Source organism: Prionailurus bengalensis, chromosome E1 (genome assembly GCF_016509475.1).
Source record: "Prionailurus bengalensis isolate Pbe53 chromosome E1, Fcat_Pben_1.1_paternal_pri, whole genome shotgun sequence".
NCBI lineage: Eukaryota > Metazoa > Chordata > Mammalia > Carnivora > Felidae > Prionailurus > Prionailurus bengalensis.
Genome location: NC_057347.1, coordinates 38,501,457 through 38,522,496, shown reverse-complemented (window position 1 = coordinate 38,522,496; position 21,040 = coordinate 38,501,457). Strand labels below are relative to the sequence as shown.

Sequence of the window (21,040 nt, the reverse complement as noted above, 5' to 3'; positions counted from 1 at the left end):
ATTTTTTTATGTTTATTTATTTTTGAGAGAGAGAGAGAGAGAGAGAGAGAGAAAGAGCATGAGCGGGGGAGGGGCGGAGAGAGGGAGACAGAATCTGAAGCAGGCTCCAGGCTCTGACCCGTCAGCACAAGAGCCTGACGTGGGGCTTGAATTCACAGACTGCAAGATCATGACCTGAGCCGAAGTCGGATGCTTAACCTACTAAACCACCCAGGCACCCTGAGAGAATGTGAGAGAGAGAGAGAGAGAGAGAGAGAGAGAGAGAGAGAGAGAATCTTAAGCAGGCTCTATGCTGGGCATCCCATGACCATGAGATCATGACCTGAGCTGAAATCAAGAGTTGGATGCTTAACTGACTGAGCCACCCAGGTGCCATACCAAACTTTAATTACTGCCACTGCTCCCTATATGGTTTCCATTTTTGTTTCCTTCTTAAAATTGGGAGTCCCGGTCTGGATATCATGTTCCATTCTGAGCCTAACCAACATAGTATCACCAGTGGTATATCTTATCCCTTCATCCCTAGTTTTTAAAGTAATGATAGTAGTAATGTGCTACTGTGGGTATAGCATTTATTCATCAAGTACTTATTTTTTTTTAATTTATTTATTTATTTTGAGAGCAAAAGAGAGTGTGAGTGGGGGAGGAACAGAGAGAGAGGTAGAGAATCCTAAGCAGGCTCCACACTATCAGCACAGAGCCCAGTGCAGGGCTTGATCTCATGAACCGTGAGATCATGACCTGAGCCAAAATCAAGAGTTGGATGCTTAACCTATTGAACCACCCAGGCGCCCCCATTAAGTGCTTAGTGTAAATTGAAGTGCAGCCTAGTCTAAGACCCAAGCTTTGAGACAGACCTGCTCCCATCAGGAAGCAGGTCTTTATGGAAGCAGAACAGATAAAAAGACCTTGGACTGGAGACCAGTTTGCAAAAGAATGTTGTGTTGGGAAATAGGACTTCTGGCCTCTTTTTATTATTATTATTATTACTCAGATAACATTTGTTAGATTCTCTAGGTGCCAGAGCTGTGGCAGAGTTGTTTGTAAAAATGAATGAAAGTTTAGCCCCTATCCTTGGAGAAATCCCAATCCAACAAGGCAATGGGCATTTGATCTATTAATATAATATAAAGGTCTAAGAGAGGTACATGTGATACAGCTACTTCAGGCCAAGTTTTTACTCCAGACCTCATGAGTGACATCATCAAGATAATCCAATTCTGCTGTCTTAATGGAATGTATATGAAAAAAATAGAGAAGAACACGGATTTCATTTTCTCATTAGCTTGATTCTTATCCCAGAAAGGGACTAACAGCTGGCATAGAGATTCATTTAGCCTCATTTCACACAGATTATGAGTACTTGGAGCAGGACATATTTTTGTATGACAATGAGTTCTAGCAATAACAAGATTTTTAAAGTAATTGAATAATTATATTTATTTATGAATCTGGGAGTCACAACCTTTTATCCTCACTCTCATTGTTTCAGCTGAGCCAATACAAGCATGAGAATTTTAGAATAAACTTATATTTTTCTCAAGGAGCAGACCAAAGAAAAAGTTTAAATGTTTTAAAAGTTGATTTTCCCAACTGATTTTTCTTCTTAAAAAGTGATACTATCTCACAGGTAGTATTCATTCTACTTGCTCAAAAAGGCAACAATTTTATGTAGCTTTTTTTGTTAGAACCTGCCTCAGTCTTTGATAGCAATCTTTTGTTAGACAATTCTCGTTACACAATAACACCCCTTTGTTCCACTGTCCATTAGCCACTTACTGACCACACCAGAGAAGAGACAGGAAGCAATGCCTCTTATTTGAGTTCCATTTAACACTTCAAGATCAAATGACAGATTTGGAACAAACACAAAAACACAACCAATTACACAGTTAAATCTGCAATCACTTTGAGATAGAAATTGCATCATGGAAATAGTTAACTGAAAGACAGACAATTAAGACTTGTGTGGCGATTAAAGGTAGAAACCTGTTCTGTAATTATGACTTCATATTAGTTTTAATATTTTTTTCAACATGTCTTTAAAATCATTTTGCTAATGAAAATTGGTATAGCCACTATGTAGTAGGCAAGTGACATGAAGGGGAATTGATCCAGAATTACAGCCCTACCCCTATGCTCACTCATGAACCAAGTGTGTAAATTGCTTTTTGCCACTATCCCGTATTCCCCGCACCCACCCCTTGCAACATTAAACTGCCAAACACCACCCAGGAACGGATTTCCTATTTCATCATTTAAACCCATTATCTTGTCCCCTTACTATCTTGCCAAACTGGTTTCCCTCCACTTACATTTTTGAGACATGATGTGGCAAGATAACAAGTCTAGACTCTATAAGTAGACAGTTGGGTCTTCAAGTTGAAGCAGAGGACCAAAAGCCAGTGGTCCTCTTTGTTTGCTTTTCAGTGTACTGCCTAAACTCCTCGTAATCCCAAAGAGATCCTCTAACTGCAGAGCATTTCTTTGTGTATTAAAGAGCAGACAGCAGCTGACCGATAACCGCAAGGCAAAAGACCTGCAGTTTGGGAAGAAAGAGCGCAGCACGTTCAATTGAAGTGTTAGCCTTTGCCTAACTTGCCGATTTGACAATGGTTAACTCGGTAAAGATGAACATAATCTCTAGAGCGTGTTCACATGTCCGGTGACGGTTGGGATCTTGGAGTTGCTATTTTGAGTGAACAAGCCAGAGAGGGGCTTAGGGGGACAGAAGCCCTCTCGATTCGCTTCAGAGGATTTCTTTCACTCTATTGTGGGAATGGGAAAGTCTCCACCCATGTCCCCAATTATCTGTCCATCCACACACTTCAGAATGTTATCTTTTTAAATGTCAGGCATTTGGCCACTGGTTTACAGAGTAAGATTTATCTAGAAATGACTGTCAAGAGGAGCTTGGTGAGTAACCAGGGATAAAAGATGTTATCTCGGAAGGTTGCCATTTAGTGACATGCCCTCATTACATTATTTAGGTCATGTATCCCCGCTCTAGCATCCTCCCAAATATAGAAGATACTGAGTATGTGTCCTCAGAAAGCTGCTTGTGGTAATTGATAGTGACTTGGTAAAATGTAGACAGTGACTACTGAGAGCTCAATGGGAAAACTAGGCTGGCAACATAATGCTTGGGGTGAGTCCTGGGGCTGAAGGCACAAGATCTCTGGGAGATGATTGGCCCATTAGAAGAGTGACTGAAGATACCAATACAAATAGGGGTAAAATGGGGATGGAATTAAAAATTCCCACAGGACTGTTTTTCATTCTCCTTTCGCTTTAAATCTTTCTGAGAATAATAATACACAGTTGGGGGTAGGGAGAGGGCAGGGTGTGGATTTAATCCTCCCAAAGTTGCTCAAACCACAATGAATGTTCCCAGTCAAAGCACCCTTAGCTGTTTCTAAGAAAAAGCCTCCTTATAACAGCCTCAGGAACTGATTTCAAATCCCGGGCCTTTGTCTTTCATCTCTTTGCTCTTGGGGCTCGGGGTAGTGCCACATCTGGTGGTGGTTTGTGTGAAAGGAAATAATATATATAATAGTTTCCTGTTTGGTCATTTAAACCTGTCCCTGTGCTGGACAGAATTTGACCCACTTCACTCAATAGCAACGTGTCCTGTTGCTAAAGTACCCATTATTTACAATGGCCAGCCAGCCCAAGTGACAGTGCTTTACCACCAGCCCCAAAGCTGCCCAGGCCCCTTATTCTGACCCTTACTGTTTTCATTGACACATAGAGTGTTGTTAATAGTTTAAACCAGAGACTGGGACTTATTTCTTTGGAGCATATAATTATATTTGACAAGAAACTCACAAAGTCTAGTAAGTATGGTTATCATCGTCTTCTCTTAATCCTTTTTGGAGCCAGATTCCATTTTATTCCTGAATTTTAAAAACCGTGAGCTTTATAATTTATTGTGTAACGACCGGCAACCAAAAACTAAGACACGCTAATAATACAATGAAACATATTTGGTATTTTGAATTCTCTTTTTCTAATTTGACTTTGGTTTTCTTGCCCTGACCATAATTGACAGTCCTGCCCTGGAGGTTTTTCTCTTTTGTTTACTTGCAGAGGTGGCCAATTTTCTTCTCTCTGGGCATACCAATTTGTGGTACTGAATGTCTGAGAGACCATGGAATTTGTGACATTATTTCTGTATATTAGAATCTGTTCACACAGCAAACTCTTCAACTACGGAATGAGCACTGACCATCCCTAAATCTGTGCATATATTTGAGAAGAAAAAAATCCATTCTGCGGCCATCACTTGCTTTTTACTCTAGTCTCTTAAACTAATTTCAATTTCTTCTTCCTTAGAGACATTAGAAATGTATGGATACATCATTTTAGTTTGGACCTCCTGAAATGCTTGTGATAAAACAGAGAGAAATGTTTGTAGTAACACAATATGATTATGGAGGACAGGAGTGAACAAACTGTGCCCCATGAGCCAAATGTAGCCAGCAGACTGTTTGTGTACGAGGTTTTTACATTTTTAAAGGGTGACGGGTTGGAGGAAAAATCAAAGAATATGGAACAGAGACTAGATGTGTCCCACAAAGTTGAAAATATTTACTATCTGGCCCTTTACAGAAAAGTTTTCTGATCTGTAGCTTGGGCTAGCATCGTTTGCTAAAGTGTAAAGCCTTACATCTCGATCAGCTGGTATCTCTTTGAACTTTAGATACAGACTGTTACTGAGTACTACCTGCTATACCAGGGCAAATTATACTATACTTATTCCAATTTACTATTTAATCGATTAGATGTTAGTACTATCTATATATTCTAATGGTTTTCAATCCTGGCCGAATTTTAAAATCATCTGAAGAGCTTTAAAAATACTGTTGCCTAGGTGCCTACACCAGAGATCCTGATTTTAGGATCTGAAGGGGAAGCTGGGCATAGGTGTTTCCTACATTCTCTTCAGCTGATTCTAATGTTCAGGCAGGTCTGAGAACCACAGGCCTACACCATTTAGGGGTCTATTCGTGGATTAACAACTAGACCATATTCTTAGGCAGTTTTTATTTACATTGTTCATTAGAAATATAATAAAGATGCATTATACAAATTGCTCTTTAATTTCAAGACAGAAGTGTTGCTCAGGGAAATTCTGAGACAATTTTGAAATGTGAGGAGCATATGAAACAGATAATGCAGAGCCCAGAGAAATGGAATTTAAGAGATAGGAACTGAAAGGAACATGCTGGAAAAAAGAAAAGGAAAGGAAAGAAAAAAGAAAACCACTCAGAATTACAATACACAAATCACTGAGTAGATTTCTTGCTGTCTGGGTAAGTGTATCTATTTTCAAAAGTGCTATTAACATAAACAGAACAGTAAATCTGGGGCACCATACTTTTTTTTTTTTTAAGTTGTTTAGAAGAATTATATCAGTCTGCAGGTGTCACACGCAGTTACTCAGAATCAGAAAGAAGGCTGATCGGGGGTTAGAAGATCTCCATCTATCTATCTTTTTGCAACCAACCACGTCCAGGCTGTTTATTTAATACTTCCTCTTGCTAATGAAGATACTGGTTGGGGATGGGTCGGGCTTTCCCATCTCAGCATAAGACTGCAAGATTTGAACGTGCCCCGGTGCTGGCTTCACTGACCACAGCAGGTACCCCGGGCAAGAATCTGAGCAGTAATAACAGGTAACAACAGAGTGTGCATCAGATGTCTGATACTTTTCCTTCCAGTTTATTTCCTTTTTTCCCTCATTTACCACCGTGTTCTTTTCCCTCTTCTTTTTACATTTTTCCAAACCAGCAAGTGCGGAGGCAAGACACATCAAAGCAGAGATGGGAAGTGAAAGAGCTCTCGTTCTGGACAGATTAGCAAGCAATGTGGCAAAACGAAAAAGCTCAATGCCTCAGAAATTCATTGGTAAGAATACAACCCTTTTTTTCCTGCTGTTGTTAGCAGATAGTTTAAATGAGATAACGTAGGATGCTTATATATTACACAGGCCCTTCCTAGCTTAATCTCTGTTAAAATAAGGTAATTGGTTTTCCATTGTACACTTTTATTCTTCATGCTTCATTTTGATACCTAGGGCAAATAGAATAAGATATTTTAACTGAATAATCTTAACTCCTGAAGATGGAAGTATTTGATATCCAATTTCCTAAATGGAGTTGGTGTTAAAAATGCTGTTCCTTCCTCTTTATTCGGAATGACATATGTTGCATGACAAAGTTTGTGCAATTGACACCAGTAAGATGTTTGAAATAGCATTTCTGTAACCTTTTGTAGTTATATTTTACAAGTTGGTTCTGTAATTGTGCCCAAACTTTTTTTCATGCTCTAAAACTTACTGCCATTCTTTCTTGAATTTGATTGAGGACTGGCTTTAAGAGAATGTGGTTGGGAGAACATGGATTTAAATAACTAGGCTGGATTCAATCATTTGTCTTACAGGAGTTAATTTTTATGCCATTGGTTTTCACATTGTCAAACAATGGAGCAGAATGAGATGGCTAAAAAATAATTATGTTCATTAAAGTGTTAGGACTGCTGAACAGCAGAGATGTTTTGCCCAACTCTCCCAGATGTTTACATAAATGTGACCATGGTATTTAAAATAGATTTGTATTTGTGAAGAGCGCAGCTGAATTGAATGTATCAGTTTTGCTATAAATTGAAATTCAGTGATACTGAACAAAAATAGTTGTCACACGAAAATAGACCTCCCTCAACACCAGTAAAATTTTAGAGGACTGTCATTCTGTTTTTCCAAAGCTACTTGCTGCTGTTGATTTCTCACTACAGTTCTTTTGTGCTTAATCTTCCCAATAGCTTTTACAGATATTACGTACCTACCTGGTTGTTAAATCTGGTTAAATTTTATTATGGTCTAGGTCATTTTTTTACAGGCAGATATTTTATGTGAATTATAGAGATTTATTGAAAGAACTAATGTGTTTCAAAATTACCTAGCTTTGTATTTATGCTTATTTAGGTACTTATGCCTTCTTTATTTTATTTTGATTAGCTGAGAAGTTTTTGTATCCTTTTAATCACTTTAAGAATTGTGTCAGACTAAAGTTGGTGCATTTCAGTTTAGAAAGACACATCCCCCCCCCAACCCCCATTACCATTTCCCCCCTCCCTGGTGACAAATGTCAAGGGGCATGTAGTGACTTCCATGTGGAGTTTAGGAGCAGTGGATCAATTGTGATTCCACGGCGCAATCTTAAGACATTGCTCATATATCTTTTGAGCTTGACTCCTGTGAAGAAGTTCTGACTGGAGTCAGAACAAAGGGAGAGTATAGTTGTTATTCTATGAGTGTAATTTACCTTGTAATTTATTTTGGGGAAAGTTTTGACTCTAGAAATGGCCGTACTTGATGTGGAGAGGAACATGGAGAGAAATGGGCAAGGAAAAAAATGTGAAGTGATGCAATTTCAATCCAATTATAGTCAATGCGTTTTGGTCTAAGAGAACTAAAATATGAGAGAAGGTGCTTAGTATAGTTGCCGTACAGCAATAGTTGAGCCAAAACCCTACTTAATATAATAAAAAATATAATAAAAGTTGCTTTGTTATCTTCATGGGTTTAAGAAAACACATTTCCTGTGTTCACTTCCATGCCACTCTACTTATTACATCAGGGATCTGTTCCATTTGTTACCCTTGTGACCGGAGGATTTCCACTCCTTCATTTCCAGACTCATGAGAGATGCTTGTAGGTGCTGATTTCTCTCATCTTCTGAACCATCATTTTCTCTCTATGCTGGAATCAGGAAACCCAGTAGAGTTAGCTCTTGATTTGAGCTGAGGCAGCAACTTCAAGGCCCTGAATAACTGGGGGAAATTTTGTTTGGTAAATGGTGGTATGTAGTGCAGTAGGAAGAACACTGGATTTGAAGCCAAATCACCCAGGTTGCGATTCTAGCTCAGTCATTTCTTAACTCTGTGTGTTCAGACAAATCACATAACCTTTCTGGGCCTCTGTTTATTCATCTGTGAAATGAGGAGACTGAATACGTGATGAAGTGATCGGGAAGGTCCCTCCCAGCTCTATCATTCTACAAGTCAGTGAGATGAATTAGCAAAGGCTGCAATTATGAATACCACTTTGTGTTTATAAACCCGTATGTGTAACTTCAGGTAACTGTTTTCTCAAGGCTGTACAGACAAGGTATTTATGTTATAAACCATATCAGATATTTTAGTTGTTTTTTTTTTTTTTAGGAAGGTGTGGTTAAATCTGAGAATCTATCAAACAGCTGCATTTGGCCAACATTCATATATCTTACTGAGGGCATTGCTACTTCTTTGGCTCTTTCATCAGGAAATGGGGATAGCGCTCCTGCCATATCCATGATGTTCTTGTTCCTAAGCCCTGTTCTAATCTTCTAGCGTCAGCTTATATCTCTTCCTTTTAGAGATTATTTTTAAATAAAGGGTTTCCTTTATTTATTGAATCACTTAATGGAATCAATCTTTTTGATAGAAAACAGTAATATCGGGGAGAGAAAAGGAACATTTGACACTGCAGTGTACGGGATGAAGAGCTACAAAACATCGGGGCTAATATTTTCTCTCCTCTTCTCTTCTGTCTCCTGTATTTCCTCTCCAAGGCACCATTTTCTGAAAAGATTCAGCTGCCAGGGAAATGGCAAAGGGTAAAGTGTGAAGGAAGAATGAGTCACTCCCTTTAATCCTTGCTGACAGTTGCACAGCACTCAGACCAACCTTTGCTTCCTTGACCTCTTGAACTATGAGGGTTAAGGTGAAGTTATACCATCAGGTCAGCCTGTTACTTTCCCAACAGGCTAGAGATAATCACCAGTAGGTAGCATCTTCCATCAATTAGAGATTAACTGAGGAAGAGGGACAGATTGGGTTAAGCTCAGGTGCATTTAGAAACACGAAGGAGGTACTTGGGTAGTTCAGTTGGTTAAGCGTCTGACTTCCACTCAGGTCATGATCTTGCTGTCCGTGAGCTTGAGCCCCACATGAGGCTCTGTGCTGACAGCTCAGAGCCTGGAGCCTGCTTCAGATTCTGTGTCTCCCTCTCTCTCTGCCCCTCCCTTGCTCATGCTCTGTCCCTCTCTCTCCCTCAAAAATAGATAAACATTAAAAAAATGTTTTAAAGGAAACACAAAGCATGCCTGTATTGAAGCATAGGAGTAAAATTAAATTGCCTACATAGGAGAAAAATAAAATAATTTCTTTCCTAATTCTCTAAGATGTTTTATTTCACTTTCCATAAGATAGGACATAAATCAACACACATTCATTAGAAATCAGCATCTTTACATCATCAAAATAATTCTTAGTTGCTCTTTTCGAAGGACACGAAGGCCTCACTTTTAGCACCTAACCCTTTTAAGAGTTGTCCTTTCTCTGCATCTTATTCTCCTGTTATAAACTTGTTTGAATAGACTTCTAACTAGGCCATCTTCAAATACTTGGCTCAAAATAGAGGCCAGATTTCTCTCCTGGAGGGAGGAGGAAAATGACTACATTTCTGCATATTTCTTTTTCTGATTTTCATTCTTTCTCCAAAAACAGATGTGTTATTCCGACCAAAGTGGTTACCATAGCATCTCCTTATTATTTTTAATTTTATGTATTACTTTATTAAAGGAAGTTTTCATGTTGAAAAGAACATGAAAACAGATCTCACTCAGCCGCGGTAAACATTCTGGTGAGGTTTTGACACTTCAACAAACACCATCGATTCTCCTTGTGAAGTAACTAATGAGAAATTGTCTGCTTTGGTTAACAGAGCGACAGGAAGCAGTTTGAAAACTCGTTTCTAACAGCAAAAAGTATCTTCTCCCACCCCTTCCCAAAGGGCTGAAATCTATAATCCTTGAAACATTATAAAATCATAGCATTTTAGGGCTTGAAGGGATATCAGGAACACCCAGCGAGTTCTTTCACCAGAGGAGGAAAAATTGGAGAGATGGCGAGATGCAACTAGTAGGTGACAGAGCAGGGTCAGGGCAAGGCCTAAAACATGCTGCAGTCCAAGGCCTTCCTTCCTTGGGAGGTCACCCCGAGCAGTGCATGTCATGTGTGCTACACCAGGGCTTTGGACAGTGGGGAGTGTAGTCATTGAAAGCTGGTGGAAGAAAAAGTCCCTGAAGAAGGGCAATCATTCTCCCTCGAGGGTGTGTTTTCTTGAGAAAAGAAGTCTTCCCCTGGTGACTCCATCAGGACCGATGACATCCAATAGTACCTCTCACAGAGGACAAGGCTTCTGCAACAACAAAACAGTCTCCAGCTCAGTTTTCCTCACTGCCACCCCCATCACTCTCTCTCTGTTTGCTCCCCTTCTTGCCTGTTCTGTGGCTCCCCACTGCTTTCCTCCTCCTGGAAGAAATGTTAGTCACTTTGGTCTCATTTAGATTGAGATCAGAGCCATCATCTCATCAGATATTCCATTTACCCTACTTACCTGCCCCCCTCCCTTTTTTTGACATGTACTTGCAGTAAGAGTAAGCGATAATACGCATGGGATATGGTATGAAGGTAGTGGCAAATACATTTCAGTGACTTGAAGAAACTTCAAAAGAAAACCTGAATATTTCATATCACCCCTCATGATGACTATAATAGTAGAAATGTGTTATTTTCCTAAAGTTCAAATCATTCCGCCCCATCTTCAAAAAAACCTTTCAGTGGCTTCCCAATGGAATAAAATCTGAACCACCCAGGTGTTCTGAGCCTTGCACAATCTGTCTCCAAGGCACCTTTTCTCATTTTATCATTTCAGCCAAGTAATCTTTTAATTCAGCCACAGTGAACTACTTCCACTTCTGTGTAATACTTTCCCTCTTATATGTAATGGTTCTGTCCATGCTGTCTGTCTGGAATACCATCACTCACATCTGCCTTTAGAAGTACACATGGTCAGGGGGCGCCTGGGTGGCTCAGTCGGTTAAGCTTCTGATTTTGGCCCAGGTCATGATCTCACAGTTTTTGAGTTCAAGCCCCACATCGGGCTCTGTGCTGACAGCTCAGAGCCTGGAGCCTGCTTTGGATTCTGTGTCTCCCCCTCTCTCTACCCCTCCCCTGCTCGTGCTCTGTGTCTCTCTGTCTCTCAATAATAAATAAATGTTAAAAAAATAAAAAATAAATAAATAAAAGAAGTACACATGGTCAGGAGGTGCCTGGGTGGTTCAGTCGGTTAAGTTTCTGATTTTGGCTCAGGTCATGCATGATCTCTTGGTTCGTGAGATCAAGCCCCTCATTGGGCTTACTGTTGTCAGTGCTGAGTCTGCTTGGGATTTTCCCTCTGTCTGTCCCCCACTCTTGTACTCTCACTTGCGTGGTGCTCTCTCTCTCAAAATAAATAAATAAACAAACAAACAAACAAAAAAAGCACACACATCATCTACATTCGCATAGTCTCCTGAGGCCTCTCTTTACTCTGTTCTCCCCCTGCACTCAAGGCAAGCTTAAAACAGTTTGGTGATATATAGAACTGTCTTCACCACAATCACTGCCACCACCTCAGATAACAAGGAGACTTTAAAGAACAGAAGCGCCTGAGTGGCTCAATCAGTTAAGCATCTGACTTTGGCCCAGGTCATGATCTCTCAGTCCTTGAATTTGAGCCTCACATCGGACTCTGTGCTGACAGCTCAGAGCCTGGAGCCTGCTTCAGATTCTGTGTCACCCTCTCTCTCTGCCCTTCCCCCGCTTGTGCTCTGTCTCTGTCTCTGTCTCTCCCTCAAAAATAAATGAACATTAAAAAAAAATTTTTAAATAAAGAATAGATTAATATTTGTCTCACATTACATGACATATTGGAGAAGCTGTCCATATTATTCTCTTTACTCTCTTGACTACTGTATGCTTTGTATTAGGGGTACTGATTTGTAATGAAATTGTATAAATGCTACATTTCCTATTGGATTGCAATTATGTTTATATTCCTCAAAGCACGTAACATGGTGTGAGGCTAATAATAATAATAATAATAATAATAATAAATGATCTACCACTTATTAAGTGTTTACATTTGCCAGGCATTCTTTTAAGCACTTACAGATACAACAATTCTGTGCATCATAGATATTTCTTGAATGCACGTTGCTGGTCCATTTGGAATAAAGCACAGTTGCTGGTCCACTGCTTATGGGAACCACCCCAGCAGAGAATCTGAAGTCACTGTCCATGGTGGGATTGTGCAGCCATGGGCAAGGTAGCATCCAGGAAACAGCAGTTAATGCTCATGGACAGATATATTTAGGCCCTTAGATTGCATCCTAGTTCTCCATTTACTGACTAACCGACCTTAGCAAATTAACCTGTTTGTAGGTTAGGTTCTTCATCTGACTAAGAGATGCTAATTCACCTTAGGCAAATGAGACAATATACAAAAAGTACCTAGGACAGCACTGGGTATATAGTAAGGGCTCAATAAATAGTAGCTATTCCTTTTAGTATTATATATAAGGCACAGGGCTAGGTAGTGTGAAGTATAAAACCCAGAAGTAGGGGCGCCTGGGTGGCTCAGTCGGTTAAGCGTCCGACTTTGGCTCAGGTCATGATCTCACAGTTCATGGGTTCAAGCCCCGCGTCGGGCTCTGTGCTGACAGCTCGGAGCCTGGAGCCTGCTTCAGATTCTGTGTCTCCCTCTCTCTCTGCCCCTCCCCTGCTCATACTCTGTCTCTCTCTGTCTCAAAAATAAATAAAAATATTTAAAAAAATAAAAATAAAAATAACCCAGAAGTAAACAGATTAGGGTGGTGGGTATTGCTTGGCCCCAAAGGCAGAGGTCTAAATCCGTGTGCTCAGCTAAGGTCCCTTTTAGCTCTAGGCTGTGATTCTGTCTGTACTTTCAAGTTGGCACTTAGAAGCCAACAACCATATGCCCTCACCACATCGCAGCAGTTCAGGTCAGGCAGTTGCTCAGTTTAGAGTTACCAAAGCCTAGATGGTAGGGATTGAGGGATTGACACCTTTAAAAGGAAACACGAGTAAGTAATGGCCCAACCAGGCAGCCTTGGTTCCTAAACTCAGAACTTGTTGCTGCCATTTGTACTTTCATCAGAAGGAAACCTCTAATTCAGCCTGAAGCTGCTATCATTAATCATTCAAAGGTGTGGTACGATTTTGACTACAAGCTGGACTAGAGGCTCTGTGCAGGTTTGGGAGAAGTTACACTCTTGTGGTTTGACTAACCTTTTTTATGAGTATGTTACTAAAGAAACGTGAGCTGTTGGCTTTTCAATTACTGTAGCTTACCCCTTCTGAGTTTCATACACATTGAGTCATCGTGTCTACAGGTGACTGATAATCATCTGCACTACTCAAGTTACCGTAACTCAGAGATGAGGGGATCTGATGATTGTAGGTTGCGTGCACGTGAAGATCTGAGGCTCTCCCATCTTCACAATGAACAATGGTCTGTGTTAACCACAGAACTCAGTCACATATTTCCACTCATCCAAGGGTTTATTTCCCTCTTACTGTTTTGCCTCTTACAACTTTAGCACTCAGCTGTTTTCTGACATGTGCTGCAGGTGGTATAGACTCTGAAACTGTAGGCCTAGTTCAGTAAAGTGAACTCTTGGGAGAAAGGATAAAAGCAGAGTTTATGATGTGCCTACCCCACCCCGGAAACTTTCTGGAACCTCTCTGTTAGGTGAAAAGATAAAAAGGTTCTCACGGACCCCTGGTATCTGGGGAGTTGAGTAGAACCAGCCACACTGGAAAATCATCGATGACCTTGAAAAGGCCAGGAAACCAAAGTTCATCATTTCTGTGTCACGTTCAGGAGAATGAATATTTGTGACCTTAGCTGGCTTTTATGTTCTCACCCTCATTCTTTCAAACAGCTTTGATCAAAGATATATTCAATCTGGAAGCTGAAAATAAGAACCACTGATGACTTTGGCAAAGGTCTACTTTTCTGTTGCTTTTTATTGAGTTGCCAAAGCAGGGTGTTTTTCTTTGCATATTTTTTCTCTCAGGTATTTGTCTAGAAACTGTCATGTTGGCCTTAAGGTAGTGGGGATGCAGGACAAATCCATCTGATTCCATTAGATCTTCTAGCTGCTCTTTCTGGCTCCCATTTCTCACTGTTCTGGTCTATCTTACACTTTGCTGTTCCATTAATATCCTGAAAATAAAATTTTGACCCAAGCCTCCCTTGCTCAAGGGCATGTGGCAGTTTGTTCTTTGTTCAAATCCAAATCCAATTTCAGAATGCCCATTGTTTGGTTTCACCATGTGTTATCTTTTTTCAGTATCTCCCCAAATGTGGAATGCAAAATGCCAGGAGGCCCATGGGGCAAGAAAATTATTTTGTTTTTTAGTTCTCTCTCAATCTTCTTGATTATACCAAAGGAAAAAGGTTTAGACTTAATTTGATGTTAGATTTCATTAATACTAATCTCACACTTGGCAATCTCTGTTTTTAGCAGAGAGAGGGGATCTTTGTTTCCAAGTAGTCACAGTATCTGATCAAAACTTAAGTAAATTGCTCTATTTCATTGTCTTTATTTTTCATAACTACCTTCTATTTGCGGTAAGTGATTCTGGTTTTCCATTTGTGTTAGTAATATAAAGTTTACTTAAAAAGCAAACTTGCGGGGTGCCTGGGTGGCTCCATCAGTTAAGTGTCAGACTTAGGCTCAGGCCATGATCTCACGGTTCGTGTTTTTGAGCCCTGCGTTGCGCTCTGTACTGATAGCTCAGATAGCTGGAGCCTGCTTTGGATTCTGTGTCTCTGTCTCTCTGCCCCTCGCCTACTTCTCTCTCTTTCTTTCTCTTTCTCTCTCTCTCTCTCTCTCTCTCTCTCTCTCTCTCTCTCTCTCAAAAGGTAAATAAACATAGGGGCGCCTGGGTGGCTCAGTCGGTTGAGTGTCCGACTTCGGCTCAGGTCATGATCTCGCGGTTTGTGGGTTCAAGCCCCGCGTCGGGCTCTGTGCTGACAGCTCGGAGCCTGGAGCCTGCTTAGGATTCTGTGTCCCCCTCTCTCTCCACCCCACCCCACCCCTGCTTGTGCTCTGTCTCTGTCTTTCAAAAATGAATAAACATTAAAAAAAAAAAGGTAAATAAACATTAAAAAAAGAAAGAACGAAAGAAGAAGCAAACTCAGGGCACCTAGGTGACTTGGTCAGTTAGACATTCAACTCTTGATTTCGGCTTGGGTCATTATCTCAGGTTCATGAGATAGAACTCCACATCAGGCTCCATGCTTCTAGAGCAGAGCCTGCTTGGGATTCTCTCTCTCTCTGTCTCTCTCTCTCTCTCTCTCTCTCTCTCTCTCCCCCCCTCTCCCTCTCTCTCTCTGCCCCTCCCCCACTGGCACACGGGCACACACACTCTCCCTTTCAAAATAAATAAACATTTTTTAAAAGAAAATTCATTTTAGCAAAAAAAAAAAAAAAAAACAGAGAAAGAAAAGGCAAGCTGATTCCAACAAAACAAAAAGTCCTAACATTTACCAAGTGCTTTCTATGTACTAGGCATTTTTCTAAGCACTTCCCAGTGACCCTGGGTGGCAGATACAATTATTATCCCCATTATACATGAGGACATGGAGCCATAGACATGTTAAGTAACTTGCCCAAGGTCACACAATGGGTAACTGATGAGCCAGCATCAGATCCAGTCCCATCTGGCCCTATTGCCCAGGCACTCAACCACCACACCACCCTGAGGTGCCAGTATTGCAGAACGTGAGGGAATAAGTAAAGTTTCAGAAATGCTGTATTTCATTCTTCCTGAAGGAGAGCTACAGCCATACTCTCTTACTCTTCCCTGCTTGCGGCCTGTGTAGTCCCACTTCTCTGCCTTCTGTCATGCTCCTCCCTCAATTAGGATGTCTCATCAACCTCTCTGAAAAGCTACATCGTACCAGTTCATCAAGACCCTTCTCAAAATCTGGGTTTTCCAAGAAAGCTTTCCCTGCCCCAGGTACTCTTGAATGTTTTTCATTCCCTTAACACTTAAATAGACAATTTCTACCAGACTGCCTTACCCTTGCCTTATAATTCTTTTTACAGAAGATGTGTACTCCCCTACTTAACTGCCTTAAGCATGGCATTTAGAATAAAATCAAAGACCTCCATAGAGCAGGGCTGTCCTTTCATGACTTCTAACATTTCTTTTTCTCTGCTTCCATGCATACAGGTCTTGTTTCTCTCCCACCAGTTTGGAGACAGCTCAAGAACAGAAACTAGTTCTTCCAATTCTTCTGTTTTCTTGAATTCTTTCATTATTGGACCCTTTACTGTATGGCAGGGACAAGCTTTGGAACCATAACATGCCTAGGGAATGTTACGGAAGAGCAGATCTGGTTCAGCATATCCCCCCAGAATCTAGTGTCTACAAAATAAAAAAGCATCAGCAATACCTTAGCCTCACTTTCAGTGCTTGACACATCCACCCGTTCTCTCTTCCCTCTACCAGCCACTCACCGCTGAGCACATCTGCCATCACTGCAGACCCTGCTCCTGCCTTCCCTGTGGCCAGAGAGCCTCTATTTTCTAACACACAACACCCACACCCCAAAGGTGGCTAAACTCTGTTTTCAGAATTTCTCAGCAGTTTGACAGGAGCAGTAGGACAGGGTGACCACAAATACATTTTTCAGTTAAGTGTGAGATAGGTCCTAATGATCACCTGTGTATCAATGCTACATTTTTTTTTCAAACAAAAGCATGACATACTTTATGAAAGGAATAAAGACTGTGATCTTTCATCAAGAAAGCTTTTCTAAAACCTTCTACATTTGAAGTTCATTTACTTAAATCTCAGTCTGGTGACAATTTGTTTGGGGAGTGGTAAGTTGGAGGCTTGGGGGCTACTTTTTCTGCCCCTGTAGCTATTTAAAAAGCTGCAGAGGCTAGTTGCTGAGCATCCCCGCTGTTTGCAGCACTTCCGTTCCCCTGGCTCTCTAGTATTACAAGCAAAATAAGAGTTTGGGAATTGATTGGGTTGAGAGTCCAGGAACAGTAGAAGTGCCATGCTCCTGCACAGTGGTAGCTCCCCAGCCTTCCGTGAACCCTGCCCCAGTGTCCTCTTGCTTCTTTTTCTCTCCTTTTCTCCAGTGTCCCCTCTGATGTGAGCAGTGGAAACAGTTCACGTTGTAGCCTCAACTTAATGACATCTCTGACACTCCCTTTTGTCTGCCTGCTTAATTTATTTTGACTGTCCAAACATGTACTGTCAGCCACTGTCCCTTGAGACTTCAGCACCCATTGGAGCCATTCTGCCTGGGCTGGGTGTTCTTTTTTTTTTTTTTTTTAATGTTTATTTATTTTTGAGAGAGAGAGAGAGACAGAGTGTGAGTGGGGGAGGAGCAGAGAGAGAAGGAGACACAGTATCCAAAGTAAGGTCCAGGCTCTGAGCTGTGAGCACAGAGCCTGATGCGGGGCTCGAACCCACGAATCGTGAGATCATGACCTGCCGAAGTCGGATGCTTAACTCACTGAGCCGCCCAGGCGCCCCAGGGCTGGGTGTTCTTGAGCAGGTGGCACATCCTTCCTCCCTTTTCAAGGACTCTGGAAAATCATTTTACAAACTCTCTGCCCGTGTGTTCTTCCTCTTGTAATTATTTCTTTCACTTGTTCTAGGTGAGAAGCGCCACTGTTTTGACGTCAACTATAATCCCGGCTATATGTACGAGAAAGAGAGTGAGATGATACAGACCCGGATGATGGACCAAGCCATCAATAATGCCATCAGCTATCTCGGTGCAGAAGCCCTGCGCCCCTTAGTCCAGACACCACCTGCTCCCACCTCTGAGATGGTTCCAGTTATCAGCAGCATGTATCCCATAGCCCTCACCCGTGCGGAGATGCCAAATGGTGCCCCCCAGGACCTGGAAAAGAAGAATATCCACCTGCCAGAGAAGAGCCTGCCTTCTGAAAGAGGCCTCTCCCCCAACAATAGTGGCCATGACTCCACAGACACTGATAGCAACCATGAAGAACGCCAGAATCACATCTACCAGCAAAATCACATGGTCCCTCCCCGGGTCCGCAATGGGATGCCACTCCTGAAGGAAATCCCCCGCTCTTATGAACTCCTCAAGCCCCCACCCATCTGTCCAAGAGACTCCATCAAAGTGATCAACAAAGAAGGGGAGGTGATGGATGTGTATCGATGTGACCACTGTCGAGTCCTCTTCCTGGATTATGTGATGTTCACTATTCACATGGGTTGCCATGGCTTTCGTGACCCTTTTGAGTGTAACATGTGTGGGTATCGAAGCCATGATCGGTATGAGTTCTCATCTCACATAGCCAGAGGAGAGCACAGAGCCATGCTGAAGTGAACATCTGGTCTCCAAGATGATTTACGCCTGAGCATTCAACATAATTTGTAAAAACCGACACCCCACCTAACGAATTATTCTCCAAACTCATTTCCAAACTCCCTTCCATACCATTTTTAGTGTCCAAAGAGTCATGTTCACATGGGCAACAGGGAAATGCTGTCTTCATTCAGAAACTGTTTGCAGATAATATCGTGTTATCATTTTTGTTAAACCTTTGTTTTCTCATTAGGGACTTGAATTTTTATGATATTTAAAAGCCAGTGAAGTATTTGGTCATTATCTTTTGCAGCAATGGAACAAGCAGTCCTTGGAGTTTGTTGCCATTCAAAAGAATCCCCCAGTTGTGCTGCAAGAGACATTCTTTCTGAGATACACAGATACATCAGCCATGTGTGGAAAAGCATTTTGGTCATCTGCCTAGGTCCACAAAGAAGAAGAGCTCACCAGCTAACCTGGCTCGGAAGCCATGCCCTTCTGTACTTAACACAGGCTGAAAGTCTAGGATATAGTCTCCTCATCCCAAATTATACTCTAATGGTAAGGAAAAGAACAACCATAAAACGAGTATCCGTTACCAGTAACTGAAGACTGAAGTCTCTAGGCAGCAGACCCATTTCTTAGCACACAAGGGGAAAAAAATCAAGTCATCCAATGATACTTCTGCCTCTACCGTTTAACCTTCCCATCATCGATTAAAAGTTGCTTTAGTTTAAACCAGTCATGAATAGGAGAAATTCTATATCAGAAGAACGGATGGCTTTAAACATAGACCATCATTGAAACTCCAGGAAGCTGTCGGCTTTGGACGATGGCATCCATTTCCTATGATCAAGACTGGCAGAACTGGGCTCTGAGGGGGAAACGGTTCAGAAGCACCATGGGGCAGTGAGGGGGGTGGGTAGTTACCTAAAAGTTCTTGGTCTCCTTCATGGAGCATTAGTGTACAGACACTTACCAATGATTTCTTTTTTTGACAAAAAAACACCAAAGAATCCAAAATGAGTGACTTAGTCTCCCCCTCCCCACAGGAGAGGAATCAGGGAAAGATGTCATGTGTGTTGTTTGGGTCTTTGATGAGCTTCCTGACGGGGTGAGGAGGGGCAACTCTGCTGACAGGTTCTCCTTGATCAAGCAGGGTGGGTTTCTCTCTCCATTTTAAGTGGAGCTGCTGTATGCCACGAAAACTCCTGAAAGATCTTGATTCTGCACATGTATTGGTCAGCTTTGTCATCTGTTATGGGAAATACGCTATCAAGGGAAAGTTCAGGGATAACTGTAAAATTAGTATTGCAATAGGGGTCACGAAATCTGTTTGTGAATTCCATATTGGCTGCTAATTAGCTGTATGACTTTGGGCAAATCACTTAACTCTTAAAACTAAGTTTCTTCAACCATAAAGTAACAGTTGGGTTTATACATTCTCTAAGGTCCCTTCCAGCTTTAAATGTATGCAATTATGCTGTAACCACAGTTACTTTTTAGACCTCTTAATGCATGGGTATCAAGCAGAAGAGTATGTATATGAATATCTGTTTCACATTGCTTTGGTGTGAAAATGGTAGTGTTGTTAAATTTTTCCTTTAACCACTGAGTTGTGAATGTGAAGAGGATGGTGGGGAGGAACAAAAAACAGGAAGGTATTTTGATCTTGCCCCAAAGTATATACACAAAGTGGCACCTGCAGCTGCTTGCCAAAGCCTTTTTTTTCTCTCTCTCTCTCCTTTTTAAGAACTGGTATTAGCGAAAATAAATTCTGCTTCCAGGGACAACTTCATGGAGCCTAGTTACACATTAAGAGTCAGCTTTGTGCACCTTTCTACCAGAGCCAAGAATCCCCAATTCCTGGTAGATTAGTGTTTTATGTATCTGCCTTGATATTTCGAAAGGGCTTAGGCATTAGACTTCAACTCAACTAATTTATGTGCTGCCAGTAATTAAAATGTTCCACCTCAGACTGCACAAATGGCTTATCCTTCTTTGTAGCATGGCGTCTGTCTCAGGGAAAAAAAAAGACTTTGTGAAATTCCATGGTAACAGTCCCAACATGTCTGAGATTTCAGCTAAAAGACTAGACGTATTTCAGTGCGTAGTCTTCACTATGTTTCCGTAATCCTAGACCCCAAGCTACGCCAGGTTGCTTACACCCGTTGTGGCCGAGGAGCTGCTTATTATACTCTTGAAATGCCGCACATCCTGTTGGCTCTTCAGGGGACAAAAGAAAGACTATTTGGAAGCAAGAATTAGTAGGAGAGAAAGCTTGGGAAAGCGGGCATTTCCACCAGATTAGTGGGAAAGTCCTTCTGCAGAAGCCAACTCTTGCACCTTAAGAGTGAAAGAGGCCCATCCCACTAACCTAGGGACTTTTGTGTAGATATGACCCTCATTTTCCCTGTGACTAATAGATTTTCTAAATGATTTCTATTCTTCTGAGGTCAGTCTTCTGAGTGGGGTGGCCACTCAGAAATGCTACTTTCACTGTAGCATTCTGGGCCTAGATTGGGACACACCGAGTCCGGAGAAAATCTGCATGTACAAACTGCATATTCTTAAATCTTAAAGTCGAACCAGTTAATTTGTAGTAGTGGTTGTCACCACACAGGAGAATATTTCCTTCTGTAGGCACTCCTTATACCAATTAACATCCCTGCCCACCGCTTGCTGGTAAAGAGGGTAAAGGAGAATCTTAGCAAGATTGCTTAGTGAGAAGGGCAGAATCAGGATTCACGTTCAACCATGTTGGACAGTGAGATCTCC

The 21,040-nt window shown here is 41.5% G+C and overlaps 1 protein-coding gene across 3 annotated transcripts in view; it reads left to right on the top strand.

Annotated features, from left to right (window-relative positions):
- IKZF3 (IKAROS family zinc finger 3) overlaps positions 1-20,245 on the top strand; it is an 89,597-nt gene extending 69,352 nt beyond the window's left edge. For 2 of the 3 annotated variants that reach the window (XM_043584319.1, XM_043584318.1), the window contains exons 7-8: positions 5,794-5,910; positions 17,580-20,245. In XM_043584319.1, coding sequence (XP_043440254.1) covers positions 5,794-5,910; positions 17,580-18,283 — 821 coding nt within the window. In that variant the 3' untranslated portion in view covers positions 18,284-20,245. Of the gene's footprint in view, positions 1-5,456; positions 5,665-5,791; positions 5,911-17,579 lie in introns of those variants that run through there. The other variant, XM_043584321.1, reaches the window with a different exon arrangement.
- Positions 20,246-21,040: the final 795 nt, after the last annotated feature.